Genomic DNA, 25,901 nt, shown 5'->3' on the forward strand with positions numbered 1-25,901 from the left:
CCCCACTTGGTTTTGGGAGTTGTGCTGGGCTCTGCTGTTTGTGCATCTGCAGTAATGTGGGCTGTGCTCAGGTAAGGGTACCTGTGGAAGGTTTTCAGAGCTGTAAAGGTTGGTAATTGATTAAGTTTTCTTGAGGGGAAGCAGGAGGGAGGGACAGAATTTAAGTTAATTCTCTTAGCAGTGTTCACTCTCCAAGATGGACACAAAACCAATCAAACCCTGTCCAGGAAAACATAGAAACACAAAATCATGGAATGGCCTGGGTTGGAAAGGACCTTAAAGATCTTGTTTCCAATCCCCTGCCATGGGCAGGGCCACCTTCCACTATCCCAGTCTGTCCAGGGCTGCATCCAGCCTGGCCTTGGGCACTGCCAGGGATCCAGGGGCAGCCACAGCTGCTCTGGGCACCCTGTGCCAGGGCCTCCCCACCTTCACAGTAAAGGATTTTTATCTTATATCTAATCTAAACCTATTCTCTGTCAGTTTGAAGCCATTCCCCTTTGTCCTGCCACTCAGTGCCCTTGTAAATAGAAATCCAATACTAGAACATTCAATCCTGTCTTCCCTTTAGGAAAATTTTCCTTCTTTGGGGATCAGTCACAGCCAGGCTTTGAGACAGGCACTGAGGCAAAAGGTGGCTGTGGAGAGAGCCCAAGAGGATCCTGTATCACCCCATAGAGGCAGAGTGGCCTCCAGTGGCAGGAGATGCCTGGAAATGCACGTCTGTGCTTTGGCTGCAGTTCAACAGCTCAGAGAGGAGGGGAGGAGGGGGCTGGCTGCCTGCAGGGCACGGTCACAGGCTCCAGCAACAGCCAGGAAATGCTTCCTCCTTTTCACCTTCACAGCAGGGTTTATGATGCTCGGTGAGCCTGCTGTCTCTCACATAAAAGGGCTTGTATGTTAGAATAAAATATTTTTTTAATTTTAAATTTGACAGAAGACAGTAACCAGAATTGGTTTTCTATAATGTAGATTAAGCAGTGCACGTGTTCTGTCCTTCTGACATTCAGGGCTTTGTCTTCTGCAGTGACTTTTGCTCTCTTTACAATATTTCATAGCCTTATATAACAGAGGCAAACCCCACCCACAGAACAAGCCTCCTGAAAATGGTTAGAGTGCCATCCCCACTCCTGGTCACATATAAAATATGTGAGCCACAAAGCTCAAACATTTTTAAAGATCTGATTCAAAGTCCACCTTTTTGGGATGTGTTGCCAAGCACTCCTAAAATCAGCCTTCAGCAGAGGTCTGGGTAGCTGCTTGCTGCTCTAGTCTTTCAGTTTAGGGCATGTAAGGACATTTAATTAGGACATTCAGGCTACATAGCACCTGGTTTGACATGAAAGCAAAGAAAAGCCTTTCCTTTGTGGTATCGAGACCAACACACCACAGATCTTCAGGGGCACATTGTCCTCAGCCAGTGCCCACACCCTTCCCAGGTACTGAAGGGCAGAGCCGCCCCCAGCTCCAATTTCAATTTTCCTGCACTATTCGCTGCTCTTTACCTCACTGTTTGCATTAAAACAAGGGCAGAATGTCTGGTGCTGTAACTGCCCACACTGTACTAAAAACACATAAAATGAAAATAATTTGGGGTTTTTTTGGTTGGTTGTTTGGGTTTGGATTTTTTTTTTCTGGGGGGGGGGTCTGTTTTCATCTGTGGACTCTTTTTAAGAGATGTTGTGAGCCTGCAGACATGGGGAAATACCCCCCAAAAATAATTTTTCTTATATTGCAAGAAATGTCTTTCTAATCACCTCTTTGTGCCACGCAGACATTCAATGCTGCATCCCCCAGGTCCAACATTTGATTAGAGCTCAAAAGGAAATAAGGAGCATCCTGGATGTGTGCACATGCAGTGCCAGGGGTGCAGCAGATTAATCCTCAGTTTGGGGAGGAAAGGGGTAAAATTCTTCCTGTGGGAGCAGGACTGGGCACAAGTACAGCAGTAGAAGGATATTACTTGAAAAAGTCGATATTTTTATGGGAAGAAAAGCATCTTTAAGCCAAAGAAGACTGAGAGGAGCTGCAGATCCTGTGCTCTGTTTGCTCCTTCAGCAGCTGCAGGAAGCAATTTACCCTGAGCTGTGCTCTGGCCACAGCAGGCTGTGGTAGCCAGCAAATCAAATTATGCTCTCACGTATCTCAGAATATGCTGGCAGAGCTATTTGATAGCTGAGTTAATACACAGCCATGTAAGATTGGTTTTTATAATGAGGTAAATAATCTCTATTTAAATTAATTGTCAGTGTCAACATGGGCAGTAACCTGAGAGTGAGCTGGAAGTGACCTCCGTGCCCACCCCTGGATGTTGGAGCAGTGTGGGGGTTACAAATCTCCCCAAATGGATGCTGGGATTACCCTGTCTATGATACTGACTTTGAATCCAAGTGCTGGATTAAAGCTACAGGCTCCTGGTGGGGAGAAGTTTCCATTTTGTTCATTCCTCCGGATTCATTAATGCAGAACAGGTCAAAGAGATGAGAGGGCAGACAGTGAGAATTATTTGGGGTTTTGTTTAATACTCCAATTTGACATAGTCATTCATGATGTTTGGGATTGTTTGGCAGAGTGTTAGTTAAACTGGTTCAGTTTTGTTCTGATTGAATAGGTTTTCTGTCTTTCAGTTCTATTTCTGTCATTTTATCATGATGATGACTGGTTTTTATTCGCTTTCTTTTTTTGTGGGTTTGAGTTTTTGGTTTGTTTTGTTTTTCAGAAAAAAAAAGAGAAAGATTAAATGGACTTTTTAATCCCAAAACGGCTTAGGGATGATCAGAGAAGCCAGAATGTCTGCAGAGAGCCTCCAAATGACACAGAGAGGGTTTTTCAGTGCACACTGTTTGCATTGGATGTGCTGTTTCAGACTCTTTATCATGGTGAATATTCATTAAGCCTGCCAGAGGCAGAAGCTGCAGTCAGTACAGCATCAGTGGAGGAGGCAGGGAAGAGGGAAATCAGGTTAATGACTAGCTTTCCCTGCAATTTGCTTCCTGCTTATTGCCTGATCTCAGTTTTAAACAAATTCATTTAATTAATGTGTTTTGCTACTTTGACCTGCGGACAGAAGGGGCTGTGATTAATGATGGGGTATTCCGAGTCTTACAGTGGCTTCAGCCCCCATGTTGTGCTGGTTAGAAAAAGAACATTGGAAAATATCTCCTTTAAATTTAATATTAATAGAACTTTTGATTGAAAGCTTTTCTATTTTCTGATTCCATGAGCTACCAATTTTTAAAGACAGGGACAAAGTGGGGAAGGGTGGAACAGAGTGAAAACAAGTTGCTGTTGTGGCTGAGCATGTCACACAGACAAAGATGTCTCTGCAGGGAGACAGAGCTGCACAGAAATGCTTTCCTCTTCTCCCCCTTGAGCAGGGGCACATCTGTTCTAACATGAGTTAGCCCTCTTCTGACAAAGGTTCTTTAAGAAAGCAGCAGAGGCATAGGAGGTGGAGAGGATGTTCATGACACTCAGGATACATGGGCAGCTCGCATTATGGGAAGTGAGCACCACCTGTTCTCAGTAAACACCAGATTGGAGCTGTGGGGCTATGCAGGGTCGGGGAAAACCATGTGGCCTCCCCAAAAGTGAGAAAAATGTCAGTGAGAGAAACTGCAGGCCTGATGGGATAGCCCAGACCTGATGGGATATTGATTCCTGGGTTGAGTGATGATATGTTCTGTGAGCAGACATTTTGCCCCAAATGTATGAGACATCTCAATTTCAGACTGTTTGTACCCATCGCTCAGCATTACCTTTCAGCTTGGATGGTTTTACAGGCTGGTGAAAGCCAGCCCTTCAACTGAATGAATTTGCAAATTCCACATCTGAAAAGACAGCACCTTAAATCTCAGTGACAGACCTGTGCTTCAGAGTTCTGCACCAGAGGTTCTGAGCTGTACTGGTGGCATTGCTGTCATAACTACAACGTGGCCTTTGAAGGGGGAAATGGGGCAGCCTTAAGAACATGACTGTGCTCTCTCAGGCATTTCTGGACAGAAGATGCCACTGCCTAGCTAAGTGAAAATCCCATGAAAGGATTAGGACTGAGGAAGTTGCAAACAGTTGCACAGGATTTTTTTGTGGCTGTCACCATCAAAGAGATTAGTTCCAAACTTCTTTTTTCCGAAATGCTCTGACATGGTCATTAGTACAACACCCGCTGAGCCAAGGTGCTCCTTACCTGGCTCCTGAGGGTAGAATTCAGCTCCTTTTTCACTAGCTACCCAAAAGTTAGCTGTCTCCAGCAGAGAGAGGAGAGGAACAAAGAAAATTTGGATTTTTTCAACAGAATCATTTAGGTTGGAAAACACCTCCAAGATCATCACATCCAACTTTTGACTGATCACTGTGTCAACCAGACAAGAGCACTGAGTGCCATGTCCAGTCATTTCTTGAACACCACCACGAATGGTGACTCCACCACTTCTCTGAGCAGCTCCTCCCAATGCTTGACAGCCCTTTTTGTGGAGAAATTCTTCCTAATGTCCAACCTGAATCTCTCCTGGTGCAGCTTGAGGCCATGTTCTCCTGTCCTGCCACTGGTTGCCAGAGAGAAGAGGTTGATCCCCACCTGGCTACAACCTCCTGTCAGGGAGTTGCAGAAAGCAAGAAAGGCTCCAAAGAGAGTGATATGGTCTCCAATTCAATACCTCTTAAAACAAGCATTTAAACCAGGTGGTTTGAACTTCTCTGCCTGTCTGTTTATAGACTGTAGCATGAATTCAATTAGACATGGGAGATTGGATGCCTACATTTCTGGTGTCTGAATTTTGGAAAAAGGTGTCTAACACTCTAAGAAAAAGAAATGTAGGTACCTACAGTTACTACAGGTTAAATTTTAGGGATCTGGTTACTTGTCAGTGTCCAGGCCTCCTGCACAGAGCATGGGTACCTCTGAAAAACCTGTGTGCTGAGAGCAGGACTGCCTGGAGCCTGCAAGTGAGCATCAGTGAGGGGGCACAGCTCACCTGCAGCCTGCTCCCTTTCTGGAATCTTGGAGACTGTGACATCCACATAGAATCCTGAAATTATTTGGATTGGAAGGGGCCTTAAAGCTCATCCAGTGCCACCCCCTGCCATGGGCAGGGACACGTCCCACTGTCCCAGGCTGCTCCGAGCCCTGTCCAGCCTGACCTTGGACACTGCCAGGGATCCAGGGGCAGCCATCGCTTCTCTGGGCAGACATGACCCTCTATATCTGACACTGTGCAGGAAATCAGGTGTTTCAGAGCAATTAGAACTTGTTGAACCAGTGCCTGTTGACCAGGGTTTTTATGTTTTTCAAGTCCTGTGAGAGGTAGAGGGCTAACTACATGACCAATAAATGCCTCTGGAAGAGAAAAAGCATTAGCTCTGCACCATACCAAATTCCCTCCAGCTTTCACATAGGTGATTTGAGGATATGGAGGTTTTATTTCTGTGTAAGTCTGCCTGTGCACTTCAGACAGCAGTCACGGGATGGAAAAAGTATTTTGAAAGACAGCCTAGAAGTCCTTTCATGCCAGCTAAATATGTGACCTACTCAACTGCAGAGTCTGCTGCTCTGGGTTCCATTTAAAGTCTTCTGAGACATTTGTATTTCAGTGAGAGTAGGAAAGGGATGGGGTGAAAAGTTCATCTCCTGTTTTAGCTTGCAGACACACAGGCAAAGAAATATCAGGACCTGCATGTGCAGCCTAGATTTTGGGTTCTGCTGCATGCAAGCATTTAAAAGTTTAATTATTTGGTCACTGAACATGAAGTCTAAAGTATTCCTTGAGAATAAAGGAAAAGGTCCAAAGTAATCCCAAAAATTACCCCAGGAAATGACCAGATTCTGGGCTTTTATGTATGAACTCTGGCAACCCCCCTCTCTAGCTGTAGGAAGAAAAGAAGTATAATGTTTTAAATTAAGTGTTATAAATATAACCAGGGGGTTTGTTTTACTTAGATTTTCCTCTAAGTTTAATAAACAAATTTGAAGCATTCAATTAAAGATGTAGAAAATATGGAAGAGAAGAACAACTAATCTCATTAAATGTAAAATGACATATAAGTAGAAAGCTTTTGTTATTGAATCCCTGCTGATAAGAAACAGAAGAGATGTTTAAGGAAGCCTTGGAAAGTAGGAAGTAAATGACATTTATCTTTGATCTGAAATGCCTAAAAATACGACTTTGTCTGTACAGCTGAACTGTGACCTTCCAGCCTGCTAATACAGATAAACACACATGTTCTCAGGTAAATCATGCAGAAGAGACATTTCCTGAGGACTGGAGAAGCCCCGCTTGTAGGAAATTATGGTTATTAACTCATTAGATTCTCTATGTCTCTGTCTTTTTGTATACAGGCTCTCCATACAGCTGTAAGGATAATTAGTTTTCTTTGGCTTAGTGAGTATTAAGGAGTATTAAAACGCTTAGTTGGTATGGACAACAAATATATTCAGGGGCTGGGACAAAACCAGACATAAGTGCAGGCAACCCCCAAAAATCTGACAGAATCTGACAGAATCCTGATTCCAGGGTAGGTGGGATGGGTTTTTTGTGTTTGGATGCATGAAGTCAAATGTTTTTGTGACAAATGTTACCAGACTTCATCTGGTGAGTTGATTTGCTAAGTCAGAAGCAGATTAAAGGGTCATTTTCCTGCTCTGAATTAGATTTCAGTAGTGCAGGTGTGGATGTGCACCCCATTAGTCTGGCAGGAGGTTTCATACGGGCGATTTTTTACCTCAGGGATACCCTGGATTCCTGCATGTTACTCTGTTTGGGTGGTCAAATGGATAATATCAAGTCACTGTCAATGTCCCATGTCCTGTGTTCAGCCTAATAAATTGATCAGAGGCCAGGAGCACCTGTCCAGGAAAGGTTGAGAGAACTGGGATTTCTCAGCCTGGAGAAAAGAAGCTTCAGGATGACCTGACTGCCTCTTCCAGCCCCTGAAGGGAGTGCACAAGATGGAGAGAGACAGTTTAGAAGGGCCTGGAGTGACAGGTCAAGGGAAATGGTTTTAAACCCACAGAGAGTAGGTTGAGATCAGTTATTAGGAAGAATGTAAGGTAAGTGGTAAGGCCCTGGCACAGGCTGCCCAGAGAAGCTGTGCCTGCCCCATCCCTGGAAGTATTTAAAGCTAGGTTGGATGGGACTTGGAGCCTCCTGGTCTAGAGGAAGGTATCCCTGCCCATAGCGGGGGTTGGAACTGGGTGAAATTTTGTAGGAATCCAGAGCTTCCCTCTGGCTGCCCTGGCAGGTCTGGGACCCTGGCAGGGGTCAGAAACCCCTCTGAACAGAGCCCCCAGAGACACTGACTGTGATCTCTGTCCATGGAAAGAGTTTTCAATCTTACAGGGTGAATTACAAGCTCTGAGTGTTTGATATAAGTAATAATTAAGTGTGGCACGGGTGCAAAAGTAAAATTTTAGGGTTCTAGATTAGGGGTCCAAAGGGGACAAGATGGAGGAAATTGGGTGTGTCTTGTCCTTTTTCTCCTTCTTCATGCCCTCCATGTTTCACTGTGGTGTTGGCATTTTTCTGTTGGTTCAGGCTGGGGACACACTGTCTAACGTAGGTGACAGATATTGGCACGTTATTGTAAATCCAGCACAGGTAGTTTGTGGTATTTAATGTTTGTACCATCCCACTGAGGGCAGAGCCCCACACGCTGCCCTGCAGGACAGAGCTGCGGCAGGGCAGCAGAACATGTTAGAGATAAACAGAATAAACAACCTTGAAACCAGCACAGACGAATTATGGCTTCTTCTTTGGCAGCGGGGCTGACAGAGACTTTTTACAATCTTGGAATCATCAATACAACAGATTCCAACAAAATTTGGGGTCCCTTCCCTTTTATGTTTCTATGCTCACATCAAAGTGGCCCAGCCATGCACTGCAGCTCCAGCTGTGCTGTGGTGGCCCTGCAGTCCACAGAGTTCTCACCCTGTACTCTTCAAAGTAATGTTTCTACTATTCTTTGCTACAGGGTTCTCCCCAGCCAGAGCAAGGCTGGGTCAAACATGATTTGAGGTCACCTTCATCTGTCTTTCTCCTACCAGGAACAGAAAAAGACCATTGGGTCTGTGCCAGTGTTTGGAATTCATATTGTGCAGGTTTGTTGGGAGAAAGAGAGGATTTATTTGTCCAATAGGGCTTAATTTATTATGTGCAATATGAAAGCTCACATTTTCTATTGCAGCAGAAAGACAATTGATTAATAATTTGGAAAAAGGCCAAGACACACATTTTCCACCTTTGTAGTTTATCATCTCAGAGAAACAAAAGTGATATAAAAGATACCTGAACAAAACAATTTATTAAGCAGAAATGAGAGCTGGTTCATATTAATGCATTTATTATGAAAGGGCTTTCTAGAACATAGTTGTTACTTACAGGAAACATGTAAAAAATCAAAAGCTGATACTTAGGACCATAGGAAATGTACAGAAAAGCTACAAGTGATAAAACAGAGGAACTTTTACATTAATAATAACTTCAGAAAAGCTGTTTGAGACTCGAGAGGTTAAAGTCACTAAAACAATGTCAGCAGCTCCTGGAAAGAACAGAAAGTCAAAGCTTCTTCATCATTAAATACAATCTTAGGGTGAAAAGACATGTACAGTGTCTTCTAGTTCTTGATTAAATATCACATTGTAAAAGCAGCCCTGTCATGTCCATGTGCCGTGGAGGTTCAGAGATGCCAAAGATTTCATGTGCCAAACCTCTCACACAGATGGCTTCAGAGATGGTTCTGATGTGTTTTGTACACACATTTATTGGGCTTTGTACGTGGACCTGCTGCATCACTACAGGAAAGCTTAAAAAAGGAATCCAGCTTCCCAGCCTTGTTTTGCTGCCAGGCAGGAGAAAGTTTATCAGGCAGCAAAAAAATGTCTTTTCAGCTTTTGAACCTAAAAGCAGAGCCTTATGTCTGCATGCACCACACACCATTTGTTTCATAAAATAGAAAATTGTACAAGCAACATAAGAGAAGATGAAGAATCATTAAAGACTAAGAAATACAGGAGCTGTTGAAGTTAATACAGCATTCTTCATTATAGCTGCAGGGATACAGAGCAGCCAGTACCAGGGGTTTGCTGGAAAAACATTGGGGATCTCCCTCTAGAATGTCTGCTTTGTTTTCTCTTCCTGCCCTCTTTAACCAGCAGGAAACCTTGGACTTCTCCTTTTCTTCTCCCCCATCCAGTGTCCTTGTCTCTTCTTCCAAGGGACATGGAATCCCTCTGAAATGGTTTTCCAGCACAGTTTCCCCTCCTTCTTTACCCCAGACATCTTTGCCTCTTCATGTGGACAATGGAGATATTGTCTCGTGATGCTGAGATTTAATCAGATCAGTGGTATTGGAATTGTTTGTGTGCTATTGTGAGGATTTCTGTGTGACTAAGAGTCTTACAAGGGTGAAAGGCCCATGTTTTGTTACTGCACTTTCAGGGCGTAGATAAGAAAGTTTTCATCTGATTTGAGGGTTTTAGCATCAGTGCATAAACACTGAGCTTTCCTCTGATCACAGTTGTTAAAACACTTACCATGACACATTAAAATAGATATGCTGTTCCTATTCAAAATTGGCAGTTATGTAAATTACAACAAATGTTCAAAGTATAAAAGGAAAGAAAACAACAAAGTCTAAAGGCTTTCTCTCACAGGAAAACCTAATTCTGTAACATTTTATTTTGCTAGAAATTTGTCCTTTTCAGAGCAACATAGGCAGACATTTCAATCTGATTAACTCAATCTAATCAAAATAATGGAAACAAAGTTAAAACTTACTTCATCCTGCAAGCCTAAAACTGGGGATAGAACTTCACTTTATATTTGCCTGTATAAAACACTGTGATCTGGAGAGAATATCAGGGTATTCTATGATTCTGTGAAGACCATGAATATTTCTGAGACCAGACTGTGCTCCCTGATGGAAGCAGTCCTGCAGTGTCTCTGCCCAGTCTATTCAGTTCTTTCTGGTTTTGCTCTGGGGCTGTGTCTGCTGCTCAGCCACATTGCATCCATACCTACACACAAACACACATGCTGGTTGGCCTCAGGCTCCTCTCTGGGATGCACCAGCTCAGAGTCACACAATGGGTCAGCTTGGAAGGGACCACAGTGGCTCATCTGGTCTAACCTCCCTGTTCAAGCAAAGCACATGGCACAGGATTGCATCCAGATGGTTCTGGAATATCTCCAGTGGGGGGAACCCCACAGCCTCTCTGGGCAATCTGTTCAGTGCTCAGTCACTGCACGGGAAAGAAGTTCTTCCTCGTGTTCAGGTGGAACTTCCTGGGCATCCATTCCTGGATTCCCCTCTTGTCCTGTTACTCGGCACCACTGAGCAGAGCTTGGCTCCATTCCACCCTCTTGACACTGTCCCTTCTTCCCCTGCACGAGGATTCCTGGACACATCCATCACAGGATGGTTTGCTACAATACCTACCTGGATGTACATAATGCCAAGGCTGTCACCCCCTGCCCTGGCCACTCTTCTAACCCTCAAACACACCCTTTTGCCATGCAATACACGTGCTTGCATTTCTGGCTATAAAACACTACAGTGGGCTGCATCACAGTGATCTCTTACTCCAAACACTTCAAATCCAAAAGAACAAAATGGGATCCAGATCCTGTTGCACCCAACAGCACGAGGAGGGGGTCAGTGCATGCAAACACTGAGCAGACTGGACAGGAACCAGTGGATAACCCCCAGAAGAGCAGCCAGACAAGCGAGACTCACTGTAGGCTGAAGCCTTTCAAACAGAAAGCTGCTGCTCACTGAGTGCCTGTGTTTAAAGATTCTTTAAGCTTTTCTTGCTGTTTTGACTTTTTCAGAACCTGAGGCGGGAGAGGTGTCCCCCCCAGTGGGAGCTGGTGTGAACAGCAACAGCTGGACCTTTAAATTTGGACCGGGCAATTCCAAACAAGGTGGTCCTGGTGAGTTGCCAGACAAATTCATTATCCCAGGATCTCCTGCAATCATCTCCATCCGGCAGGAGCCACCAAACAGCCAAATTGACAAAAGTGACTTCATAACCTTTGGCAAGAAAGAAGAGACCAAGAAAAAGAAGAAAAAGAAGAAGGGAAACAAGACTCAGGAGAAAAAAGAAAAGGGCAACAGCACCACTGAGAACAGTGACCAGTGAGGGAGTTATACTGAAAAAACCCTCTTAGCCAGTTTTTGTAATAATGGCAGATTTCTCCTATGTAGCAAATCCCAACTTCTTCCTACTGTTAACAAATTTCCTGTGTGTACAGACTTGAGAAAATCAGCAGGAAATTCAGTGTCTGTCTAAATTGCTTAACAGGTTTTGTCTTAAAAGCTTTATTAAGTCTGGTGTTAACTCTTTTTCTCCACTCTGGCTTGTTTTCAGAATCTAAAAAGCAGACACAAGTTTCCTTTCTCCTACGCCGAAAAGGAGAATCTTCACAGTACAGCCAGTGAGAGGTTGGACTCTGCACTGTGGTTCCTGTGCTCCTGTCTTGATGACACTTACAGGATAGGTTTAAAAGTTTTAATGTTTTGCACCCTCTATCTGATTGGAAATATTTGTGTGCAGATGTCAGCTAGGTGATATGAGATCAGATTATAAAATGCAAGAAGAGCTGGTAAATATGCAACAGAGGAAACACCTAATGAACACAAATGTTCAAAGATGTTCAGGCTGGGGAGAAAATGTCTGAAAGGAGATGAGCAGACTTGTCAAATCCTGAGAAGTCACTGTGTGGAAATACTGACTCCTATACATGACGTATTGTACACACTGCTTCAAATGAAACCTCACATTTACAGCTCTTTAAGACACCATAAATTCTATCTCTTTACCAAGCAAGCCATTGGAAAAATTGTCTCTTAAAGCCCTGCATTACCCTGGTAAGGCTAGCCCTCAGAGAGTAAGAAGGGCTGGGCTGACATCCCAGGAATGTAACTGTGATGCTGTGTGTCCCTATTTCCACATTATTTTGCACATAATGTCTCTGAAAAGGTCAGAGTTTTTCCACGACACTTATGCAAAAGAGAGAAAAAAGTAACATTAACTATGCTATTTGTTATTTGAGATATTTATTTATAAAGAAATATAGCTGTAAATGTTAAAGAAATATGATGCCCTTTAACCCAAACAGAAGTCAAATCTAGAGCCATTATAAATTACAATTGCTGCTATTAAAGTGCTTTAGAAAAATTGCCTGAAACATCTGTACTATATCGGCCACTTGCCAATAACAGCTTTATTCTGTCGGGTGACTTGGGGGCTGCCTCTTGCATGTATTAATAAATACAAGAATATCTTCTCTTTTTTTTTTTTTTTGCATTATTCTGCACTTTGAATACACCTTTGCAACAAACTGTCCTAATATGAAGAAGCAGAAGCAAACTCCTCACACAGATGGATTTACTAACCTGCTAGCTCTGTGCAGTACCTTGGTGTTACCTCCCACACAACCTTTTCTGATTTTAGTTTTACTTTTCTATGAGATTATGAATTTCTGACCCTACTAACACTCCTTATGTAAAATTAAAGTACTGTATGTATGCTGTATGCTCTTATAAGAATCCTGAAATATTTATTCTGTGCTTGTGTATGTGAATGTCAATGCAACTATTATTAGAGTGGACTTTAAGCTTTACCGTTGAATGTAAATTCATTATTTCTTTTTTGTACACTTGTGGAAAAGTGGAGTAGTGTTAATTTTTTAAGCCACTGTTGATTATCAGTTTTTTTTGTGTATGAAACACAAGTAAAATATCTTTCTTAAACCAAGCCATGCATGCATTTTGGGATTTATTGGTAAGAATCTGTGAAGCTGAAGTTCTGTGAATTACTAAACCTAAGGGTATAAATGGAGTATTGAATGTGGTTGAGGATGTTGATATAAAACCAATACATGTATTTTTAAATAGAATATAGCTGATGAGGGAATTCCAAGGAGTTTTCTACATTATTGTACATTCACAGAATAAAGCTCAAGCGTCGTGTTAATTGGAACTGTGTAAGAAACTACATAGCTCTGAAATTTCCAAAGGCCCTTTAATCTAGGATCAAAGAGAACAACTGGATTTCTTGAGACATGTCCTGGATGTTTTAAGTTTCCAAACTGCTGACAGTTCGGAATAGAACAATCCCTATTCATTTTTAAGAACCTGCAGCAAATCTTAAAACATCACAGCAAAGCTCTAATAAAAAAATCCTTATCTCAAAGCATGAACCACCAATGGCCTCATGTGGTCTATTTAGAGTCTTCTTTTGTTACCAGTCTTGTCTTACTGGCAATAAAAAGGTGCTACTTAAGAAAGAGAATCCTTGATTCACTTTTAAAGGCTAGACAAGAGAAAAAAGACTTAAGCTTTGGAGAGGGAACTGTTATTTTATGCAAATGTGCTATGCAAGTACATTTAGGTGTTTATTTTTATTCGGTGACTAATCCAACAGCTCCCAAAACGTTCATCAACTGTAGTTACAGTGGTAGCTTAAACACTCAGAAGAATACTTTTGTTATGTATTCATCATAAAATAGTTCTCTCAATGCCTCTGGCAAAAAATTCAGTACGAAGATTTAATTCTTACAGGAATCTTCTACACTTTATTATTTTTAGATTTTAATTGAATATTGGTTTTTCTTTTGAGTGCTTGCATTTTCCCCTATGCAAGCCAGTCTGACTCATTCATTTTTCATCAGTGGTCATACACAACTGGTTTTCCAAGGCTTGCATCTATTAGAATGAACCAAAAGCTGCAGTATGTCTCCAATTTGCTGGTCTTAACACAAAATTACATTTACCAATGCTGCCTTTGTTGCAGGTACTTTCTATGTGCTTGCATGCCTGGGGAGACAAAACATAATCTGAAGATAATCATTCCAGCATGATTATCAATGATGATAATCATTCCAGTCTGGAGAGCTGACAGAACAGAGAAAGAACTCTCAGAGGAGAGGAGGAGCTCTTGCTGGAATTGTTTCTGGGTTGCACTAGGAGGGTATACATCCCACACACTCACTGTGTTTTCTGAATACTGAATCATGCACCTCACCAGATTTTATAAAGATTTTTCTGTACTTGGACCCACTGGGACAACTGCAATGCTGAGATGTCTACAGTGAAATTTGGCTATTTCATAACCAATATACAAATTATGCCATTGACATCCTTGATTTTGGGTGTCTAGGAGGAGAAACCCTTGGCAAGAGTTTGGAGGACCAGGGGTAGGTGGGGGCAGGATTCCACCACAGTTCTGGGGTTACTGTTTTAGCCACATTACAATGGAAATTGAGAACCAGAGGTGGCCAATAGCAGCACAAATTAAGAAAAAAATTCTTTAATCCTCCTGCTGACAATGAAATGAGCACGACAAAATACACTGCAGACTTTGCTAACAAGGAAATTACAGTTTTGGGGCTTTTTACCACTTGAACAATTTATGTCTTTCAGAATCCATATATATTCTCCGTGAGCATATTGTCTTTGGAAGTCTGGTTTCTATGCATACAAGATCAGTGATGAAAACTATTGGGCTTTTATAACAATAAACCTGAGCTATGTTGTATATTTATTACATCCTGTCATTAAAAAAAAAAAAAATCTTATTTTACATTAGGCTTCTAAGACTTAGTCTTGTGCAGTTTCTTTCTGCTCAGTCCATGGCTCATTGCACATCATACAAGGGGATCTGATTAAAAGTTTTCCAGTCTTCTCACATCAGAGGAAGAACACAGAACCCAAAATGACTTTCCCAAATTTCATATAAGATCAGTCATGAAATTAATTGCAGGTAGTTTTGATACCTTTTAGAATCTCCTGTCATTTCTGCTTCTACTTCACTCATTCAAGATCTGCTTTACAACTGGGCAAAATAAACCAGGTACAGTTTTCCTTCCAAATCCAATTCTCTCCTAGCAGCAGTTTTGTGGATCCTGTGTAAGACAAATATTAAGGAAGGAGCTGAGCCATTTTCCTCATTTGAGTCCTAAAGAAGGAGCAGGTTCCTCAGTTTTGTTGTTATTTGATTACTTGGAAACTACTGACTGTTCTTCCACACAGACACCTTTTCAAGACAGTGCCAAGAGCCCTGTGTTCTGTTAAGGCTCCTGTAAATATGCAGAAACGTCACTTTAATCAAAAGTCTGGCTTTGGGAAGTGAGCGTACCCTGAAATCCTTTGGTTTCTTCCTTTACAAGTCTCTGAAGGAGAAAAGAATGTACAGCTGACAATGTTTTGGTATCACCCACAGCTGAATCTGCATGAAGCAAATAGCTACTCAGGAAAGCAGAGCTGAGGGCTCCAAGCACACAGTAATAAATCCGGGATGTGAAAGGCTTCATGTGGCGGCTGGAATCAGAATTAGGCTCACACATGCCTGAGTGGCTGGCTTGGCTGCACCAAAACTGAGCAGACAGAGAATGCAGAGCACAGCCCTAACAGAATAATGCTTTATCACACTAAACTGACCTTGTGCAGCTTTAGCCAGTATGCTATGGAATCAATATTGATAGCATATACATTAATTTTCCATTAGCTCTGGACATGGGGATGCTGTGCTCTCTACTCTCCCGGGTTCATTCTCCTCTCTGTGGTTCCCCAGAGGGATCCCTGGAGGATCCAGTGTCACTGCTCTGCATTTGCAGGGTGGGGGTGAGTTTATCCAAGCATTTACAAAGACAACCCTGTCCTGGGCTCATCCCAGGGTGTGGCCATCAAGGGAGGGGATTCTGCCCTGTTCAAGTGAGCCCCCAGCTGCAGAGCTGCCCCAGCCCTGTCCCAGCACAGGGAGGAGCTGGAGCTGCTGGAGCCAGGCCAGAGGAGGCTCCAGGATGAGCAGAGGATGGAGCAGCTCTGCTGGCAGGAAAGGCTGGCACAGCTGGGATTGTTCACCTGCAGAGGAGAAGCTTTGGGCTGAGCTCAGGGTGGCCTTGCAGGGCCTGAAGGGAGCTGGCAAGAAAGATGGAGAGAGACAATTTACATGGGTCTGGAGTGACAGGACAAGGGAAATAGCTTCAGACTAAGAGATTGTCAATTTAGATTATATGTTAAAGAAAAAACTTTCCTTGTGAGGGTGGGGAGGCCCTGGCACAGGCTGGGTGGGGTTTGGAGCCATCTGGTCTAGTGGAATGTGTCCTTGCCCACAACAGAGGGGTAGAACTAGATCATACTTAAGGTTGCTTCCAACCCAAACCATTCTATGACTGTATATATAAAAATCTGGGACATGGTTATAGTGTCGTACAGAAAACTTCAATGCCCACTGTCAGTAATAATACTGCTTAGGTATCATGAAAATCTGATTTTTTTCAAAGTGATTCTGATATGGTGACATTAGGCACCTACTTCTAGAATATTTGTGGTTCGGGTGCCTTAGGCTGGCTTAGAGAACTAATGAATGAAATCCTTCAGCATGAAGTACCACAGAATTATCTCTATGGTGAGAAGAGCATATCTTACACTGCACCATGGATTCCCTTTCATACCCAGGACAGCCTCCATGAAATCACTCTGACACAGGTATTAACATCAAAAGATGACAGAGATGTGGTGAAGTAAACATCTCTCAGAATTCCACACAGCTTGAAAATATGAAAAATGTTTTCCTCTCAGTGGTGCCCAGAGCTGTGTCACTGTTGTCTGCAAGTGACTCATCCACATTTAGGAACTGATGTCTGAAGCATATTACAAAACAGACATGCTAGGCTTGAAAACCAGATTTTAAAACCTTGACAGAGGGTCAGAAATACTAAGCTGGCCTTCACACCAAATAGAGCAGCCCTAAGTCTGTGTCCCTCCCACTCCTCAGCTCCCTTGTTCCTTCACTGTGGTGGGGGGACCTGTGGGAAGCAGGAATCCTGAAAAGAAAATCCCATTTATGCTTCCAGGTGGGAAAGGTTCTCCTCCAGGCACACCATGGCAACCTGCACATAAATGGGGTGTTGGGGACACCTGTGGGGCACAGTGCTCGCTGAAGTGTGACCATGTCACCAAGGTGCCATCCCAGGAGTCGTGCCTGAACCTGGAGCAAGTGTGAGGCCCTGAAGGGCTCCCTGGGAGCTCAGCAGTGGGTGGTGCATCACTGCTGGGGCTGTGATTTCAGGCTGCAGCACTGAGGTGGGGTAACACAACTGGCCCTGGCAGCCCCGTTCCAGCCCCTTTGGCAATATTTTATGGACACCTCGAGTGTCTTGGCACCACTTGAGCTGCACTGAGGAGAATTAGAAAGTCCTTGCCCATTAATTACAGGAATGGTGCTGCACAACAAGGCTGACAAGATGTAGTAATTGTTAAAACACATCAATCACAGCCAGCCTAGACTTTTAATCCTGTAATAGTTTTCCTGTTAGATAAATCCTTCAGCTTTCCAGTGGCTCAAATTCTGCTTAGTGCAGACTCAGTGGGAGCAATGTGTGTGGTTCTGGGGGAAGCTAGACTGAAAATATCCTAAGCAAGCCCCCAGAATGTCTTAACCCCAATTGAGGGAGGCATGAATCACTCCCTACCTTGAAGAACTTCCTTCTGTGGGTGTTTAAAGAAGCCTGAAGTCTCTCAGTGGAGTGATGTGCTGAGCAATTACAAGTCAAATAAACTCTGTACTGTAGGACTTAAGGCCTTCCATATGTTCCCACTTCTACTCCTGAATTATCGACACTGTTCAAGCCTTTACTGGCTGATGTCCAACTTCCTCATCATCACCGGTGCTGCAAACGGCCTTAGGCTCAGTGAGGACCCAGGATCTTGTTCCATGGGCTGGCACAAGAGGCTCAGGACCTGTCTAGAGCATCTTTTTCAGCCTGGCTCTTCCCAGATGCTCTGAACCCCAGCTGTGAGCAGTTTCATCCAGCACAGGATAAGGGGCTTAACTTTGCTGAACTTGCTCTCACCTTTCCCCTTCAGTATGGAAGTTTCCTGAGGTGTATGCTAGATAAGAGACAAGCCTAAAATAATGAAAAAAACTACCCTCAAATCTGCTTGTCTTCTTACATGCTTAAAAGGGGATTATGTAACACTTAGGTACTGACATTTGAGGAAATGATTCGCAAAGCTCCTGAGGGGTGTTTACACAATAAAGAGGATCTGCCAAACCCCAAGGGTGTGTAAATTGTGTTAGTCCAGCTACTTGTAGACTCAGAAAGTTCTTTGTACAAATATAAGCAGCCACCAAGCATCACCAAAGCTACCTTAATCTTTCCAAAGCCACATGTAACAATATCTTGTTAATCTACTTTAGTGTAGTCACAATATAGATACAATCCTGAAGATCTTACCCCAAAGGGTGACTGCAGTGAAAACGGCAGGCACAAATACCTCCTTCTGTTCTCAAGGAAAAAATGACACAAAAAGGTGAAACCAGTTTTATTTTATCCTCAGGCTCCCTTCAAATGCACAAGAGAAGGTCTCAGCTGGCCACATTGAGTCAGATTCTGAGCAGCAGCACCAGCAAAGAGATATTTATTAGCTAGAAAGTGATAAAAGGGTTATGTGACTGAATTCTTTCACAACATTAGAAGGAACTAAAGATTGGAAGTGTGACAGGTCAGTCCAGGTCACTAAATGCACTTACTTTCAGTCACAGGGAGTGGCTGGTCTGCTTACAGAGCTCGCTAATGGCCCCCTGGGTCAAGCAGGCTTTCACAAATGCACAGCCCTTATCATCTTTAAAGCTGTCAAATATGCTGTTGGGCCCATGGCAGGAACTGCTGACCTGTGAGTTATATTGCTCCATTTTTTTAGTATCTAAGAAAATAATTAGAATTCCTATGAAGCATCTTAGCCCAGGCCCTTCCTGTGTCCTGCTGGGCTCCTCTGTGACCCTGCCAGGCCGTGTAGGTTCAGTCATTAATATGCACACAGGCTCCTGCAAAGCAAAACAGAATATTGCAGTGCTGTAATGCCAAAGCCTTCCCAGCCTGATCAATATTGATGGTGCAGTTAGTTCTGCATTGATTAACTTCCAGAGCAAAACCCCTCTAATAAATGAGTTGTGTAGTGAAGCTCTGCTGCTACCGTGGCTGCCAGAACCGTGCAGCTTTGTGAGATAAGAAATAGGTCACAGGCAGAGTGCAGGTGTGTGTGCAGCCCAGATGTTCCACTGTGCCATGATACTCACAGGGGGCTGCAGGCCCCACGTGTCTGAATCTGTGGTATTGATGATTCTGAGATTATAGAATGTCTCTGTCTTTCTGCCCCGTTGCCAAAGCAGAAGCCATAATTCATCTGTGCTGTTTCAAGGTTGTTTATTCTGTTTATCTCTAACATGTTCTGCTGCCCTGCCGCAGCTCTGTCCTGCAGGGCAGCGTGTGGGGCTCTGCCCTCAGTGGGATGGTACAAACATTAAATACCACAAACTACCTGTGCTGGATTTACAATAATGTGCCAATATCTGTCACCTACGTTGGACAGTGTGTCCCCAGCCTGAACCAACAGAAAAATGCCAACACCACAGTGAAACATGGAGGGCATGAAGAAGGAGAAAAAGGACAAGACACACCCAATTTCCTCCATCTTGTCCCCTTTGAACCCCTAATCTAGAATCCTAAAATTTTACTTTTGCACCCGTGCCACACTTAATTATTACTCATATCAAACACTCAGAGCTTGTAATTCATCCTGTAAGATTGAAAACTCTTTTCCATAGATAGAGATCACAGACAGTGTCTCTGGGGGCTCTGTCCAGGGGGGTTCCTGACCCCTGCCAGGGTCCCAGGCCTTCCAGGGCAGCCAGAGGGAAGCCCTGGATTCCCAGAGCCCAGGGGCATTTGGTGGTGCTCCCTGACCTCAGTGTGTAAGGACACGTGTACACTGCACCATGAGTGTTTTTATTGTTGGCTGTAGGTGCCAGTGGGGTTTGGGCTGCTGGTATCTGCTCTGTGTAAAGGCATAAGGCTGGTCCCAAAATCCATACATAAAGCTAATCAATGATGGCATTATGGTGGCAAATGGGATAGATGACCTGATGCTTACCCACCCACAGGGCAAATAATGATTTGGTACATCCCATCCTGAAAGATCCCAAGTTTCTTCCTGCCTGTGGAGCTGGATGAGGTCATTTCCTCTGCTCTGGAAAGTTAGTTCATCCATAAGCCCTGTGGCCTTTTTTAAATGCATGGAGAAAATTACATCTTCCTGTATTTTCTATGTATTTCCTTCTCCTCCCCTGCTCCAGCTCCCCTAAAGGGCAGAACTGGGCTTATTCAGCTAGGCTGGATTTCTACCCATGTCTAAACACACATTTAAAATGAAAAAACTGTCCAAACACTTCCTGTCTAAGCCCATCATGTTGGCTTCTCTTCTGCTCTCCTACCCACCCACCTACTCCAAGTTCTGTTCCAGAAAACTCATAAACATGCTTTGAAATGCCATGTCCCTCCTTCCTGGCTACAGCTGCCTCATGGATTTTTAGCCATTTGTAAATCTGAGTGGCCAGTGGCTGACACAAAACAACAAGTCAAACATCCTCTATCTCCACTAAGCAGCATCTCCTTCCTTCCCTGGGAACACTTACACACCCAGGACAGTCCCAGCTCAGCATGAACTCCCCTGGATTCATTCAGTGACTCTCCAAAGCCCTTTTCAGTCTGTGGCTGTTATGGACATGATTCCTCCAGTCAGACACATGACCTACATTCTTGATCATATAATGCCTTTGGATGTCATGAAGTAGACGTGTCTCTGTTGCTTTCCACCTTCCAAACTAGTTGAGCTTATTCTGTGTGGTTGAACTAAGTGTCAATTCCTGATAGTGTGTGCCATCTGCATGTTTTTCCTTAAATAATTTTGTATCTTCTTACACATTATTCATGTAGCAGCCTTTGGTGAAGAAGAAGTCCCCTAAGGATGTACAGAAGATCCCAAAAATTCACGCTGGTCTCACATTCAATCTGTTGTAAGATATTTTGTAGCCAGAATCTTTCAATGGCCCTTGTGGGTACAATCCAACTCAGGATACTCAATTACAGCTTTATTATATATCATCACTGTTGTGGAAAACTAAGGCATAGAAATTGGTTGGGTTTTTGTTAACACACTTTTCTATATAAATCAGGCTGATGAGTAATTAAAAATGGTATTGCACTTATTTGACAAGACCCATTTTTCATAAAACCATGGTTTTGCTTTTTACTGTTTACTTACCATTCCAGTATTTTTTTTTTTCCTGACAGGAAGTTCAGGCTCTTTGCCCACTAATTTAGCAAAGTGGATAAGTCTCTTTCACAGGTCTCTCTCCAGAGCTCCAAGAGGTGTTAAAATACTCAGTCACTGAAGGAACCTGTGCCAGTTCTTGTACTTGAATGAAGATAAAGAATCACAGAACAGAATTACAGAATGGTTTGGGTTGTAAGGGACCTTAAACCCATTCAGTTCCAAATCCCTGCCATTGCAGGGACACCTTCCCCTATCCCAGGCTGCCCCAAGCCCCAGCAAGCCTGGCCTTGGGCACTTGCAGGGATCCACAGCTTCTCTGGGCACCCTGTGCCAGGGCCTGCCCACCCTCACAGCGGGGAATTTCTTCCATATATCTGACCTCAATGTCCCCACTTTCACTTTGAACCCACTGTTTCTTGTCAGGTCCTCATGAAAAGTCCCTCTCTGGATTCTTTGTAGGCCCCTTCTGACACTGGAGAGCTGCTCTAAGGCTTCCATGCATCCTTCTCTTCTCCATTCTGAACAGCCCCAACTTTCTCAGCCTGTCATCACACCAAAAGGCTATTTTATACTTAACAAAGAAGAACAACCATTTTAGATTAAGCTTATGGGGCAATACTTTGATAAAATAACAATCACTAATGAAAATCCATGCACAGCACATAAGAAACCTGTCCAGAAATGTTCTCATTTCTTGCAGTCATTTTTGACAGATACTTATCTAGCAATTTCTCATTCCCTTTGATGTTCTCACAGCTTCTCAGGGCCTGTTGCTTATCTCATAAAAGTCACCCTTTTATTAACAGTGGGTTGTACTGAAGCTTGGACTCTGATGAAATCTTTTACTTGGGCCACAGTGACGTGTAATAATCAAAATAATGCCACTGCCAACTGCAGTTTAGTGTAGGATAGGGAAATGTCACAAATCTAATTGCCAAGGCCATGTACATGCTGCAGCAGAGTCCTAAATCCTACTTTCTAGCAGCTCATTCCACAGTTCCCTGGTGCAAAAGACTAGAAATTTTGCAGTGGTTTCTTTTTCAATTGCTCACATAATCAGTACAGTTCTTCTGAACTCTTTCCTTTAATATGAAATTGCATACATGACACACTTTATCTTTTTTTTTTCCTCTAGAGCTCTGATTATCTTATTCTCAGAAAATAGTCTCAGAGAAAGTGTCAAAAATCATTAGAAAATAATTGGAGCATTTGGCACATGAAAAGATGTGGGAGAGAGTTGTAGATAAAGAAGCTTTTCTGTAAAAATGAAAGAGTTAAAGGCATTGATTTTTGAACTATGAAAGTTTCATTTCACCCTCTTCAGCTCTTTGAGATGTGGCAGTTCCCATTTCTCTGGCTGACTGGCAACTTAGGACAACCCCTCAAAATGGAAACATACTTCTGTGTGACAAGGACAAGCAGGAAACAACAGAAATAAAACAGGAATTTGATCATGCAGTGGGCAAATGGCACAAGGTCTTCCATTAATCTCTAGTTTTTAACAGTAATGAAATGTAGCATTCCACAATAAAAGCTGGGGGCAAGTTTGTCTTTGCTGGCATGTTTTGGAAAAAGTGGATTATTGCATAAACTTCTTTTTTCTGTCAGTACAGGACATTTTTTTCTGCAGCCTCAGAGCTGGGCTTCTTCCTCAAACATATCCAACAAGGTCACTGTGACCACTCTTTTTCCCCTGCTAATATAAGATTATCATGGCTTACTGTGAATATGGGTAAGAAAAGGCTCCTGCAGACTCAAGGCTTTTACAGGCACTATTCCTTTTCCACCTGAGCAATGTTAATAAAAGTGTTTGTTCTTTGGATGTGCCTGCCTGGGCAGTGACCACACCAGACCCTACAAGAAGTGGTGTTACTGCTATTAGAGAAATTGTCCAGAATGGGTAAATTTTGGGAGCTGTCAGCTTAAGAAGTCTAGAAAACTAAGTAGAGTCTGATGAAACAGCTGGAAAATATTTAGAGTTTCCTTGTTGCCTTGGAGGAGATGCTCTCTCACTTGTTAGGAGAACTGGCCTTTTCTGTTCTTTATGCCTTTTTATTCTAATTTACTTTTTCCCAGTAATGGCTCAGAGAATTGTTATCAATAAATCACCAGCTCTCTGATGAAGAAAAAAATCAAGAAGTATTTGATGTTAGTTATGATACTTACTATGCAAAATTTATTTCCTTCAAGAAATCTGTTGTTTTCTTTGCCTGTGAAAATTTTTAGGAAGGCATTTCTAAGAAGGGACCTCACATAGCTGGATGTTGGTCTAAATGCTGACTTTTGAACTCTTTTTTTCCTGAACAGTACCAGGCAAGAAAATCTTAGGTGTTTTTGAAAACTCAGTCTAAAAGAAAATCCCTTGTTTTCAAATATGTGAAATGTTATCCATGTTTTCTTAGTCCCCAGTGTTGCAAACTGTCATAAATGGTTTTACTCCAAATCACAAGTATGAAATCATGCTGTTGAAGGCTTAGCAGACTTTCCAGATGAGGCTCTTTACTCTTTTCTGTAAGTCTTGTTTAATCTCCACTGAACTTTTTATGCTCCTTTTTAAAGCAAACATAGAAGTCTCACTGAAAAATAAGTGGAGTAAGAGCCACTAATACAAACAGATCAGCTTGAAGAATGAAGTTCTTTAAATTGCAAATAAGGCTACAGTTTCTTTATTAGTATAATGAGTACTTTTATTTTGGACAAGGCACTTGAGGCTGATAGATCTTTCTAGAGAAGATGAAGCTTTCAAAACATTTTATATCCAAACTGGAAACCTTTTGTAACCCTGGAAATAGAAATAAGTCCATAGGCAGGATATAATAAATACCACTTTGTTTTGAATTCAAACACAAGGACATTCATACTGCACAGCTATCAAAAGTGGATAAACATTTTTGTACCTGGTGTCCCAGTAAAAGTAATAATGGCATTTCCAGGAGCAGCTCACAGGCTTTATATGAATTGTGCCAGGCTGCAATCCTTCCTAAAGAACCCTGTGTGAGCTTCAGCTAAATCCACAATTTAAACCCAGGACAGCAGTGAAGGTCTTGAAAACACAGGAGCATTCTGAAGCAGAGCCCCCAGCAATAAACTGATCATTGCTGATCAGACACTGGTGATTAAACACACCCTGAAAAATTGGGAAAGGACTGCCACTGCTGTGAGGTGGTGGTGGGGGCAGCAAGTGCAGCATCTTATCAAGAAATTAAAAAAGGAAAAAAACCACATAAATACTAGCACCAACCAAGAAACAAGTCACAGGCCAAGACACATTCAGTAGATTGAGGAAGACCCACCCTCAGCATGCTGTAGGCTTAGAACTGTCTAGAAAATTAAACACTTATAAAAGGAGAAAACATTGAATTTGTGGGCTGTAAAGGAAGAGGGAATTATTTCTCAGAACTGATCATCTTCACCTCATGGATTGAGAGATCATCAAGACCTGCAGCTCTTGGCCCTGCCTGTATGACACCCTCTCCATGGCACTGGCTAAATGAGAATAATGCTGTTAAAATAACCTGTGTGATTATGTGGTGATGGTTATTAATACTAAGTACCAACAAACATTCACTGTGTGTATTGTTAATATCTACCAAGTCAAGTGGGGTAGATTTTTTAGAATTTAAAGCTGCCTTCTTTTATCTGGCTTCTAAATGTTCCTATGGCAGCAGTCTTCTTTTCCCTAATTAGTACAGCTGTATTCAGTTACAGCATGGTAAGGGATCTACTAAGGAATTTTATTCTCATTAGAGAAAGGCTAAAATGTCTAATATTTAATATTATATCTAGTGTTTATGTATTTCATGTTACATGAGAGAAATGGGAAGTGTGTGGGCAAGATTTACAAAGTCTAGTGAGACTCATCTCACCTAATCTGAGAAGTCTGCATCACAGATATCTGCATCTGATCTAATCTTGACGTCTCCTTTCATAACCATTGGAGGGAAATAAATTCTTCTGAAATTCTAGTCATTTGTCCTATCTCTGAGTGAGATGAGGTGACCCTTGAAAGGCCTATTTCTGTCTCTTTGTCAAGACAGCCCAGACAATGAGCTCCAAGATGACAGTCTGCACCCCGAACATTTCCTTTGTGACAGGGGAATCTCACCCTTTGGCTATTAGGCATGTCTGCTCCTGGAAGCTTGTCTAGCCAGAGGTTCCTCTTCTGTCTCTTCACAGGGCAAAGCTACTAAAATATTGATTTAGGCAGAGCAAGAAAGCCCAGCAAAATTACTTTTTGTTATTTCTAATCTTCTTCAAGCAGTTCAGTTTTTGGAGTCAAGTAGCTATTGATTAGTCATTAGTAAGTCCTGAGTGAATAAGTTAAATGAGTTGTGGGTTTTTCTCCCCTGGTTAAATTGTTCCCAGCCTCCCTTCTCCCTGAGCCTTGCCACACCCTACTCTGCTCCCCAGTTTGAATCCCAGCAGATTGTTGTTTGAGTGTGGGAGAAATGCAGGTTTCTAGGTCGATGAAAAGATTAAAAGGTGATTGTTATAATCTGGTAAATCAAGTGGGGTTGATTTTTGGAATTTAAAGCTTCCCTTGTTTCTTTGGCTTCCTAATTCTAAAACTAGAAATATTCTGGGGAGCAAGGGATGATGACAACACAATTTATTCGGGGTAGAGGGACAGGATGACTAATGGAATGAAATCCAGGCTCTTCTAGAGGTCACTTTCTCATAATGTAGCACAAATTGGCACAGAAAGAAGGAGAGCTGGAGAACTGGTTGTAGGGATTCAGGGAACAATGAAAAAGCCAGCAAGGAGGCAGCGTGACTCCTGAAGCTGA

At 42.7% G+C, this 25,901-nt stretch overlaps 1 protein-coding gene across 5 annotated transcripts in view; it reads left to right on the forward strand.

Moving 5' to 3' along the window:
- The window catches only part of LOC100220115 (protocadherin alpha-C2), a 95,324-nt gene extending 82,573 nt beyond the window's left edge, over nucleotides 1–12,751 (forward strand). For 2 of the 5 annotated variants that reach the window (XM_072935284.1, XM_072935283.1), the window contains exon 3: nucleotides 10,824–11,070. In XM_072935284.1, coding sequence (XP_072791385.1) covers nucleotides 10,824–10,830 — 7 coding nt within the window. In that variant the 3' untranslated portion in view covers nucleotides 10,831–11,070. Of the gene's footprint in view, nucleotides 1–10,823 lie in introns of all 5 variants that reach the window. The other 3 variants (XM_072935281.1, XM_072935279.1, XM_072935282.1) reach the window with 2 other exon arrangements.
- Nucleotides 12,752–25,901: the final 13,150 nt, after the last annotated feature.

Source organism: Taeniopygia guttata, chromosome 13 (genome assembly GCF_048771995.1).
Source record: "Taeniopygia guttata chromosome 13, bTaeGut7.mat, whole genome shotgun sequence".
Taxonomy (NCBI): Eukaryota; Metazoa; Chordata; class Aves; order Passeriformes; family Estrildidae; genus Taeniopygia; species Taeniopygia guttata.